This window comes from Eublepharis macularius, chromosome 16 (genome assembly GCF_028583425.1).
Source record: "Eublepharis macularius isolate TG4126 chromosome 16, MPM_Emac_v1.0, whole genome shotgun sequence".
NCBI lineage: Eukaryota > Metazoa > Chordata > Lepidosauria > Squamata > Eublepharidae > Eublepharis > Eublepharis macularius.
The window spans coordinates 20,112,235-20,124,255 of record NC_072805.1 but is presented as its reverse complement, the minus strand read 5'-3'; the positions used below and the strand labels follow the sequence as shown (position 1 = coordinate 20,124,255).

The 12,021-nt window shown below is 46.0% G+C and overlaps 1 protein-coding gene across 2 annotated transcripts in view; it reads left to right on the top strand.

The window, feature by feature from the left end:
* Positions 1–12,021, top strand: part of NLRC5 (NLR family CARD domain containing 5) — a 91,616-nt gene that overhangs the window by 54,167 nt on the left and 25,428 nt on the right. For both annotated transcript variants that reach the window (XM_055000827.1, XM_055000828.1), the window contains exons 29-34: positions 1,632–1,697; positions 4,446–4,529; positions 4,618–4,701; positions 6,822–6,908; positions 8,593–8,673; positions 10,411–10,494. In XM_055000827.1, the coding sequence (XP_054856802.1) occupies positions 1,632–1,697; positions 4,446–4,529; positions 4,618–4,701; positions 6,822–6,908; positions 8,593–8,673; positions 10,411–10,494 (486 nt within the window). The remainder of the gene's footprint in view (positions 1–1,631; positions 1,698–4,445; positions 4,530–4,617; positions 4,702–6,821; positions 6,909–8,592; positions 8,674–10,410; positions 10,495–12,021) is intronic.

Genomic DNA, 12,021 nt, shown 5'->3' with positions numbered 1-12,021 from the left:
CCCATATTTCAGAATCATTAGAGCGTTGGTTTTTCTGAAATGTGGGTTTTTTTTAAAGGTGGAACTTCAAAGTGGAGAGATGGAGGTTCAATGAGGGGCCTTGAAATAAAGAATCATAAAAAATATCTTGGCGTGGTTCGTTGTTGCATAGCCTGTGGCCTTGTCTGGATTATTCTGAACACATTGATTTCAGTGAGCTTAAACTAGAGTAACTCTGTTTAGGATTTCACTGTTAGCCTATTTCAGACATTAAGTTTTGGAGCTCTCTAGGTATGTGTATCAGAGGCACATGTTTCCTGCAATCCTCCTGATGTGACATTTCTATTTCATCTGAACAGGGCACAATTCACATTTTCAGCTCCCCTCGCCCCTCTTTCACGCTTGTGACCAAAGCAGGAACAGAGAAACAACTTCAGCCTCCTCCCCACTGCTATTTTTGCATTTGCAGACTTCCCAGTGAGAGTGGCCAATGGCTCTGCTGTTAAAATAATAATAATAACTGCACTTATATACCACTGTTCTAGACAGATGAGTGCCCCACTCAGAGTGATGAACAAGATCAGTGTATTACGTTAGTGCTGAGGAGCTGGGGCTGAGAGGAGTGGCTTACCCAAGGCCACCTACTGAACTCATGGCAATAGAGTGTTTAAAACCAGCAGAGCATTGATTTGCAGCCCAACCACTTCACTTAACCACTATGCTACAGCAGCTTATGTGTTGCCGTATAAATAAGTAATGTGATTTTAAGAAGGGAGAATTGTTTGCAAATGCAAAAACAGCAGGGCAAGATGCTAAAGCTTCTTCTCCCTTCCTGCTTTGGTCGCAAGCAGAAGAAAACTACCATCCCACATCTGATGCAAAGTTCTTATGTTGTTCTGCAATGAACAATGGCTTTGTAATATGTAGATAAGCCCTCAGTTGCTAACGAAATGGGCCGAGAGCCTGTCTGGTGCATTCGTTAATGTGTTGGACTAGGACTGGGGATACTGGGTGGGATGGGAACATTTGATCAGATCCCTGCTTGGCCAGGAAGCTCACATGTAGTCTCAGTCTCTCAGCCTAACCTACTGCACAAAGAAGTTGAGGTGGGGCGAGCTGGGTATATGAGAGTCTCTCTACATGAGATGAATTACATGAGGATGCTCAAGTGAAGGGAGATGCAACGTTAGCTGGGAAGCAGAGTTTTAAAAGACAGATTGGAAGGCTCTGTCAGTTTCACCTCTCTTGAGCTGCCAAGGCAAAGATCGCTCCTCAGAGGGTTTGTTTCCTCTTAGCCTCCCTGAAGGCTCTGTCGATTTCACCTCCCCTTCTGGGAGGTGAAGAGGAAATAAACCCTCTGAGGAGCGATCATTGCCTTGCCAGCTCTAGGGAGGTGAAACTGACAGAGCCTTCCGATCTGTCTTTTAAAACCCAGCTTCCCAGCTAACGTTGCGTCTCCCTATTGACAGCTCCCTTCACTTGAGCGTCCTCATGTAATTTGTCTCGTGTAGAGAGAAAGTGAGTCTGAGATTGCTGAAGGAAAAACAGGAGAATAATATGACAAATATTCATTCCAGAAACTCAACCATGGATCAGATTGCCTTTCACAAATACGCCAATTTTCTCAAAATCTGTATTTTCTTTTATTCTAGTTTATGCTCTGAGGAAACACTGGTGATCACTTTAGCGAGCGAAAATAATCCTCAAAAGATCCTGAGGTAAAGCATCACGAGTATGCCATGACTGAACTGCTAGTTTGTAATGAGAAGTACATTAATTATAATAATTAAAGACTTCTGTGAGTACAAAGTACCTATCCCCAGGAGGGCAGCCACCTGCTGCTTCTCTGTATGAGCCACTGTTCTGGCGTCACCTTCTTCCAGTGGGAGATAATTTTATAATGGTTGGTGTGGAGAAATGCCCTCCACTTTGAGCTACGAAGTGGAGCTGGGAGGCAGCAAAAACCCCACATTCATTCCAAGAAGTTTCTCTCTCATCAAAAAGAACAGAAATGGGAGAGAGATTAATTGTTTTCAGGCCTGACCTATCCTGTTGATGGCTCTCAAGTATCCAGCACTTAAGAGTTGATTATGCAAATGCTGCTAGGCTCCTGCCTAGAGAACAATCAAGGGGCCATTTTACACTCTGGCAGGAATGCAACACCTAGGATAGGATAGAGAAGTGGGAGGGGTTGTTGTATCTTTTCCTGGGGATAATGAGAAGGGAAGGACTGACCCATAGGGGCCAGGCAAAGAGAGGAGATACATTCCTAAGACAAAAGGGGAATAAGAGACACTCTGGGAAGGACCCCTTATTAGTCACCCATATTGATCAATTCCGTCTTCATGGCTGCCATTACCACGTGGAGTTAACAAAGGTCAGGCAGACCAGACAAAGATTCATGGTAAGTGATGACTGATAAAATGTTGTGACTTTAAGCCTACCCTAGTATAATAGGAATTAGGGTGTGTATAGTGCAGTGTTGCCAAGTAGGCCCCCTCCCCTGCTTTAAGGCCTGCCATGAACTGTGTTAAAGTTTCCTGCGTTGCTGTTTTATTGCTACACAAAGACTGCCTTGCACGTGTGTGTGTGTGTTAATACACGTGTCAGTTTCCTGCCTGCGTGTCAATTGCCTTGCTGCTGTTATAGACTGTGTAGTTTACTGACTCCATGTTTGGATAACTGCACAAAAGGACTCTCTTCTTGGGCAGCCCTGCCCTGACCTGTATCTGGACGTCCCAGTGTGCGTTTGGATTTTGTTACAAGTGTGCCCCGTGCCTGCATTGCCATCTGCCACGGACCGTGCCTGTTCCCTGCTTTGGACTGTGTTTTGTGTGCTGTTCCCCCTGCCTCCATGGAAGTCTGCCTCATATGGGCCCACGCCGCTGCTAGCAGCCGGGCGCCTGCCGGGGAAACCTCCAGCGAGCCTGGCTAGGCGCTCCCTGGTCAGTTCCCGCCTGGAGCCTCCCGCGGGCCGGTCCCCGAGCTTGCCCTTGCTACTGGGCAGCCTGCTATCCAGCCCCAGCTATGCCCAGCCAGCATCCATGTTCTTAGGCAGCCAGAAGGCCCAGAGGAAGAGACTGCTTTGAGAAGCCATTTCGGCGAAGCGGGCACACCACGTCCGCAGCGAGAGTACCTCGCCCCGCTCTGCATATCTTAGGAGCCGCCCAGGAGAAGGAACTAAGTGCCGACCATCCCAAGCACTTAGAGAATGCATCTCAAAGAAACCTCCGCATTCCAGAGCTGATGACATCAGGACAAGCCCTGTCCGCTGGAACATCCTTTCAGCCCACTTGGATTTCCCCCTCCCTCTTTTGTCCCCTCTTCCTGAGGTGTCACTTATCACAATCTGATTACTAAAGTGGCCCATCCAAGCCATTCAGTAGCCCATTAGTACCTTTGTTTTAATCTGTGAGAACCACCAAGTACAGCACCAGCCCCAAGGTACGTTTTGGGGTATTTAAGCCGGTCTCCCAGACCGCATGGTGCGTGTGCCATCCTATCCAGAACCCCTCGCTGTCCGTCTGTGGTCCCAGTGCTGGCATTGGGCCACCCCTCGCTGTCGTGTCTCTGCTTCGCTCCAGGATAAGTGAGTATTCCCCCTATCATCGTTGGGAACCAGCTAATGCGAACGTCTCTGTATTTCATACTCTGTATTTCCTAGATCTTGTGTGTTTCTTGTATGCGTGTGCAAGTTCAGGCTTACGCCACATTGTTAGACAATACACGTGTTTGGAACCTATTTTGTAGTCTGCCTCTTATTCACTAGAGTGTCTGGAATCGGGACCTCCGTAGACATAGGTTAAGATCCGCGCTTATTTTAAGTTACAGACTGCTAAAGCTAATTTCCCCCTATAATAAAGAGCAGTTCTGGTAACAGCAGGGACAGTGTATGAACTGTGTGTGTACCTCTACTTTGTTTCCTTGCTCAGTCCGTTGCTCTGCAAGGTATGTGTGCTGTTGTTTTCTTTTTAATAAATTTCTTATTACTTTGAACGCTGGAGATTTGTGTCTGTAAAAATGATAAAACCCCACTCAAACATGTTACTAAAAGGGCACCACGGGAAGGGAGGCAGTTGGTCTGCAGATCGCTAGATCCCCTGGAGTGTGCATGTGTGGTAAGCTGTCCCTGTGGTAGTTAATCAAAGCTAGAGGGAGACGCAGGGCCAAGCTAGAGGTGACGAATTACACTTGAATGGCAAGTGAACAGACTCACATATATTCCTCCCTGTTCACTTGCGCTCCACTCAATTGAGATGCTCAAGTTCAGGATTTTATGTGTGGTCCTCGATTTATGTGCAGGTTGTTAAATGTGAATTCTTGCTTTCATAGCTGCTGTTTGCAGCAGTGCGTGGACAGGATGGGCAAAGGGAACCTTGCAAAAATGGGCGATGGCCAGCTATTCCTTACAACTTTTTGACGTACCTAGAAAGATCCACCCCAGCTTATTTCCTTCTTTCTTTCAGGCTAAAGCAATGCAACTTCCAAACAGAACAGCTGGCACAGCTGACATCCGTGCTAGGAAAGTGCTTTGCTCTGACTGATTTCATGTGAGTTGGGTAGTTGATGCCTTTGACCGACGTGAAGGTCTGCTCTGACCACTTCGAAAGCACCTAATAAAATCCTTTTTCTTCTTAGGTTAGCTAATAATGGCCTGACACTCAGCGATGCAGAGGCTTTGTTTAGGGCCCCCAGGAAACTTACAGGCATGCTAAGGATGGGGTAAGAATTGTGTGTTCTCTTATCCAGTTCAGTTTGCATTGTCTAAGGATGAACAAAATCGAAAAGAGTCCAGTAGCACCTTTAAGACTAACCAACTTTACTGTAGCATAAGCTTTCGAGAATCACAGTTCTCTTCGTCAGATGCATGCTCTTCTGATGAAGAGAACTGTGATTCTCGAAAGCTTGTACTACAGTAAAGTTGGTTCGTCTTAAAGGTGCTACTGGACTCTTTTTGATTTTGCTACTGTAGACTGATGCGGCTAGCTCCTTTGGATCTAAGGATGAACAGAGACTCAGATTCTGCTCTGTACTTCACTAAATTAGATGTTAAGGTGGGTTTTGAGGAGGGGAGGCATCTCAGTAGGGTATAATGCCTCCCTTTGGAGGGAGATCACCCTCCAAAGCAGCCATTTTCTCCTGGGAAACTGATCAATTGTAATTCCAGGAGATCTCCAGGCCTACCTGGAGGTTAGCAACCTTACTGTGCTGGCTGATCTGGGCCTTGTCTGTGCATCTCTCTAGTAACATCTGATAAATGTGTGTGATACGACATAATCGCAGATAGCATTTCCTTGTCTATTGCATGTGGTGGCCGATAAACTAGGTCGGGGAAATTCTGAAAGTGATAACGTCACTTTACTTGGTTTGTTTACTAGATACACCGGGGAAGCATTTGGGTGCTGGCAGCCTGCATCCCAGGCCAACAGAAAGCACTGTGTGTAATATAAAATGAGATTTGGGGATCATTTTGATCACATGGAACAATTCCTAGGAGACACAGTAATCCACCAAATATGATGTATTGTTTTGGAGACCTGAGTTCAAATGTCAGCTGACAGGGAAGCATAGGCTTGCTATAGTGGGAAGCCTCATGCTAGTCACTGCTGTTGCCTGTTGCTGTTCCAAGCAGAGACAGGAGAAAATAAATATAAATGTGTCACCGTGCTGGTATAGTATGTCACTTCCGTGTAAGCCATGGTGTTTCCAGTGATTCCTAGAGCTACCCATTGTCATCGTTTGATTGTACCCGGAAGTGACATAGTGATGTTGGTGACATTGCCAACATCACACACCTCCACATGTCTCTGCTCCCCCAAACTTCCCTCTGGTTGCCAGCCACCTGGAGAGGAAACATCTTGCCACTTTAGCGGAAGGACATATGTGGACATGTGCAAATTATGCTTTTCATGGCACAGTGACAAAACACCTGATAAATATAATTCAATTAAGCCTTTATTATAGGGCAGGGCATTTTTTCTCCAGGCTGTTGGCAGTCCTAGGTAAGCAATGCATTACAGCAGACGCAAGGCTGCAGCTGAAAAGGGCAAACCCATGTTGCATTCTCCCTCTCGCTTTGCAGTGTGTGGTTTCACTAAAATGTGGCAATGTGTTCCTCTGCATCAGGTCCATATCCAATTATACAAGTGGCCTCTTGAGGTTATTCCAGTCTGCTGACATCTCAGAAGCTGTATAGGATTTTCTTTGGTTGGGAGTGGGGCTTCCATAACCTCGACCCCCCCATCACTGTTATGAGCAAAATCAGAATAAAAGGTGCATATTACAAAATAATGCAGAAGGAAAATCCATAAAAGAAGGACAATTATGCACATGTATTTGATTTTACAATTTATGCATTTTTTTTGTAGAATATTTAAATCTCAGGATGACAGCCTGGGTAGATAAAATCTGTTTGGGCAGGCTCTAATCGATTTTATAAAATGGTTCAGTTGTTTGAATAGTGAATGCCTTTTGTACTGATGTAGTCTCATGAAAGTCAGCTGCAGCTCAGTTTGTGGTCAATGAATTTCACACACATGCATTCATCCTGCCTGAAAATGAGACACAGTTTCCGTTCCAAAGGTGTTTGTGGTTAGTAAATTGGGTACCCAATGCTGTGTCAACTGAAAAAAGAAAAGAGAGTTAAAACATGTGAGCCTTTCTTTGTCCCTGGTTGCTAAGGCAGGGCAGAACTTGAAAGAGAAGTTCAATGTACGTTGTGGCTGGTGTTGGTTTTACATTAGTATCAGATACTGATTTTACAGGGTGAAATAACATTTACGGTTCATGAATGGAAAAAATGTTTCAGAGTCAAGCAAAGACTGTTTATGCTTTCATTGCAGCATAGAGGAGCCGTGGGTGAAGAATGAGAGTCTAGTTGGCCTTCTGAAGTTGGCTGTCGAAGTCCAAGGAAACATTATGGAAGTCATGTAATTAAAACTTCAGTGCCTGATGTCTTCGAGTTTGTTTCTAGTATGGTACCATAGGGTTGGGAGTAGAGATGGGCACTAACCGAAATATGAACCAAAATTAAGCACGAACCAGGCTGGTTCGCGGTTCGCGAACCATGGTTCGTCAGATCCCATTTCTGATGAACCGCCACGAATTTTTAGGCTGGTTCGTTTGGTTCGTCACTGCAGACAGCCTGGTGCCAATCAATCAGTTTCCTAGGCAACAGGGGATGGACTTCCAGCAGACCTTCTGCTGGCCTGGAAGTGATGATTTTCTGACCCAGATGTGCTGTTTTCACAAACTAAATGAGCCAGTTCGTGAACCAGGGGCAGGTTTGTGAAAGTTCGTGGTTCATGGTTCGTGAAATTTGATGAACCACATGGTTTGTTTTTTTTCTGGTTCGTGCCCATCTCTAGTTGGGAGTAAGGGTCCAGAAACAATGCTATCAAAATCTCTCTTTTTTTGTTTTGTTTTGTTCAAGAACATATCCCATGCAGGCTCAAAGAGCAATCTCTAGATTTAGCCATACCTACAGATAAAATGGTTAGGCAAAATGGAAGGCTCCTCCATATAGGAATTAATGTAGAAGCTGCAATCTGGTTGCAAGGCCCTGCACACTTTTCACAACATACACATGTAGGATCACTTTTTTTTAATGCTAAGGGTGAACAAACCCTGTGGTTGACATATTACAACCTGGAGAAATGACAGCATACCTTTAAATTCCAGAATGAAGCAAGGGAACTAACTGGTTTGGCCCCACTACCTGTTTTTTTTCTTCTCCTGTTCAGTTTGTCATCTCTTGCCTGGTGTATAACACACCAGGGGTTTTGCTGTTACTACAACGTGAAACAAAAGGGTAGGGGGACAGGATGGAGGAGGAGGAGAATCCATGATTGTTTAGTGTCCCATTTCATCAAAAACTTATGTCAGTCTCCAGATTGCGATTTGGCAATCCCCAGTGAACTCTCTTACTTCTTATCCTACTATATAAAAGGCGAGCTGTATTGGCGACTACTCACCTTTTGTTCTGGCAGAGGCACGGTGAGGGGCCTGTGGGCGCACCTAGACCAAGCTTTTGAAGGACCGCGGAGGCAGCAGGAAGGTGCGGCAGCTGGCCTGGTGTGACCCGGCCCGGCATGACCCAGCGGCCTGGCCCAGGGTGGCCTGACGTGGCCCAGTGCAACCCGGCAGCCTGGCACAGCCCGGAGGCCCGGGCACGACCTGGCAGCCCAGGTGGGGTGGTGCAGCCCAGTAGCCCGGTGGGGCAGCCTTGAGAGGCATGGCCCCCCAAGGCCCCACAGCTAGAGCCCATTCTATTGTTTCACACAAAGGGCTCTGGTGCTAGTGTAGAAATAATTTGGATGACCGCTCAAAAGTAAGCTGATTTGTATGTTTACCCTGTAGAAAGAGAGCAATCCTAAACACATTTAACACAGAACCCTACTCAGTTTTATTCAATGAGGCTTACTTCTGGGTAAGAGGTTTTAGGATTGCACTGTTACACTGAACACACAAAAGTTTTAGGGAGAACTTTTGAGAACTGGATCTCTGATGCATAATCTACAGGTCATACGTAGATCAGGTGCTTCAGTGGAGCATTATATACAGGGCAGATCAAAATAATTCCAACCTGTATAATTCCCATTTGTTTTTGTTTAGGATAAGGAGAGAGACATCCCTCTTTGTGGTGGAACAGGGATTTCCGTATCCAGCGGAGAAAGTAGAGTCTGTGGTTAGCAGGTGAGATTTAGAGGGCCATCACTGTGTTCCCAGGGATTGTTGCTCATTTTGGGATTTTATAAAGTATTCTATTAACTGTCTCTTGTCTCTGACAACCATACTGAGGTGTGATGGCACTTGGGCCCCATCCCATTCGTTCTTAGGACGACTATGGTGACTTGCCACTGCTTTATTGTGGTTTGGAGGTGCTAGGAGGTAGCCTCTCCGCAAAATAATAGTAAAAAGTCCAATAGCACCTTTAAGACTAACCAACTTTATTGTAGCATAAGCTTTCAAGAGCCACAGCTCTCTTCGTCAGATGCAGAAGAGAGTTGTGTCTCTCGAAAGCTTATGCTACAATAAAGTTGGTTAGTCTTAAAGGTGCTACTGGATTTTTTTACTATTTTGCTACTACAGACTAACACGGCTAACTTCTCTGGATCACAGCAGGATGATTCCCCTGTGCTCTTTTCCAACTCTCAGCTCAGGAGAAGGGCTGGGGGCTCATCCTGTTGAGTGGATACAGAACAGCACTTGCCCTGGTGACTATGGAGAGTAGATTTATGCAGACCCAGAGCCAAGCTACAAGTAAGGAATTATACTTGCATGGCAAGTGAACAGACTCAGGGCCAAGCTACAAGTGATGAATGACACTTGAACGGCAAGTGGATCCAGTGGAGAGCAAGTGGAGGGCAAGTGAACAGGGAGGAATACGCTTGCCATTCAAGTGTAATTCCTCACTTGTAGTTTGGCCCTCACGTGTATTCCTCCCTGTTCACTTGCCATTCACTTGATCACTTGCCAGGCAAGTTTAATTCCTCACTTGTAGCTTGGCTTCCAGTCATCTGGAGGTGTTTGCTATGCTTCGGTTCACAAGTTTATGGATAGCAAGGGCTGGTGTGGGGAAGGAGAGGTTGATGTGGAGCTGAAGATCAGGCGATGAACTCGTGTTCTCAGCCAGTACTCCCAATTTAGCTTTGAACTTAATTGTTCCCTGACGCACTATAGTGGGCATGCGAAATTACCCTGGCTACTCCTTTCCCTTGAGCAGCAACTTGATGTGTTGTCCAGAAGCTAACACAGGAAGCGTTTCACATGAGGATGAGCCGTATCGTCTGCACATAATGCAAATCATACTGCTCGTCATGCACAGATAGAGAGGCTAGTAGAAATATTGCCAGCCTTCTACTGAAATGATGGAATAAGGATCATTTGAGAAGTATCCAGGGGTCATTTTGTAGAAAAAGAGCTGGAGGAACTCATTAGCATAACTCATTAGCATATGACACACCTCTTGCCATCACCGGAAGTGTGTCATTAGTATAGCTGATTTGCATATGCCACACCCCCTGACGTCACCTGTCCTGGCTGTTTTGGACCCAATCCTGGCCATTCAGGGCTGAAATTGGGCCCAAAATGGCAAAAGGGCTGAAAATAGCTAAAAAGGGGCCCCAAATGGTCAGGATCGGGCCACTGCTGAGCAGGAGAGTGATCCACCACCCGTCAGAGGCCCAATCTGGGCCGTTTTGACCCTATTCCAGGCTGAAACGGGCCCAAAATGGCCGAGAGTTAGGTTGGTGGGGCTACCTGACATATGACCTCTTTGGGGAACTACTGGAACTGCGTTCCTGCACATTCCCCTTCAAAATGAGCCCTGGAAGTATCCACTTGGGGTGTTCTCAACCCTTGTGCACATACCGGCAACACCTCTTCTAAGCAGCTCTTCTTTGTGTGCCTTTGTTTGTCTGAGGCCTGCAGGTTGCACCAATGTGAACTAGAAGCCAAAGGAGTTCCCTTCCTGCCGAAGATCATTGAGAAATGTCATCAGCTCTGTGCACTAAAGTAAGTTTTTTTTTCCTTTGCAATGTGAAAGAAGTTATTGAAGGGGGGAAAACACACTAATCTCCCTGCAAGGGGCAGATGAGGGCAGAGAGCTGCTCCTCTGTAAGGTTGCCAACTCAGTTTCTTTTCCAGAAGGGCTCCTGTGTTGTTAGGCAGAGAAGAAAGTTCAGCTGGCAAACACACGAAGACACAAGAAGCTGCTTTCTGCTGAGTCAGATCCTTGATCTATCTGTTGGAAATAGCAATGTCTCGTGTACAAGAAGGAAGAAGAGAAGAAGACTATTCCATACAGGGAAGGATCAGTTAGTTAGGATAGTAAGGGCAACAACAATCTTGTCTCCTAAAGGTCCTTTCCTTGTCTTGTGTCCTATTGAGCTAAACTGGGCAGTATCCTCCTCCTCTCTCCTGAATCCACTCTCTCTACTATGAGCCAAGCTACAAGTGATGAATGACACTTGTCTGGCAAGTGAACAGACTCACGTGTATTCCTCCCTGTTCACTTGCCATTCACTTGCTCTTGATCAAGTGGAGCACAAGTGAATGGCAAGTGTACAGGGAGGAATACACGTGAGTCTGTTCACTTGCCAGGCAAGTGTCATTCATCACTTGTAGCTTGGCTCTGTGTAGTCAGCTAGAAAGCATCTGTCTCTCCTCTCTTTACTATCAGATACGTAGTTCCTAAATAAACTCTTTTAACCTTTAATCAGTACTGCCTAACTACCGCTGTGTTATTGAGCACTCCTGCAAACACTATCAAGGACAATATTGCCTACTCTGACTGGCAGCAGCTCTCCAGGGTCTCAGGCCAAAGTGTTTCTCATCACCACCTACCTGGTCCTTTTGAGTGGAGATGCTGGGGACTTCCATGCATGCAAAGCAGATGCTCTGTCGCAACCCCCACCCCGCTAACTGGCTGGTTCTCTGCTCATTATGAAGCTCTTAAAGGCACAGAAGCCCTGTCAGGAAAGAAGAAGCCCACAATTCCAAGTGTTTGACCTGAAACTATCAATGATGTTGGAGATCCTTAACTGGATTTCCCGGTGTGTTTTATTGACGCTAACAAGAAGCTTTGAAGACCATCAACCTCCAGAGTGCACAGGGCAAAATCTTTCCCCTATATTATTCAGCCTCTATGTAAAGTCTTTAGGAGAACTCATTCGTACCTATGGAACTGGATGCTATCAATATGCAGATGGCACCCTGCTCTATATCTCACTATCTCAATCACCCCGGGATGCTGTAGAGATCCTGGGTCACTGCCTGACAGCTGTGGCTAAAAGCAAACAAATTGATACTGAACTCAGATAAGAAGGAAGTGATGCTGGCTGGGAAAGCGGAGAACTTGAAGGACATTGTATTACCCTCTTTCGATGAAGTTCATCTGACCCTTCCACTGGATCCAGTGCTACTGCTAGAAAAGTAAGCTCAGGCGGCTGCAAAAAAATGCTTTTTACAAACTTAGCCAAACTTAGCCTCAGGATACAGTGAAGCCTCCCGCCATTAGCATTCCACACCCTGGGAAACTCT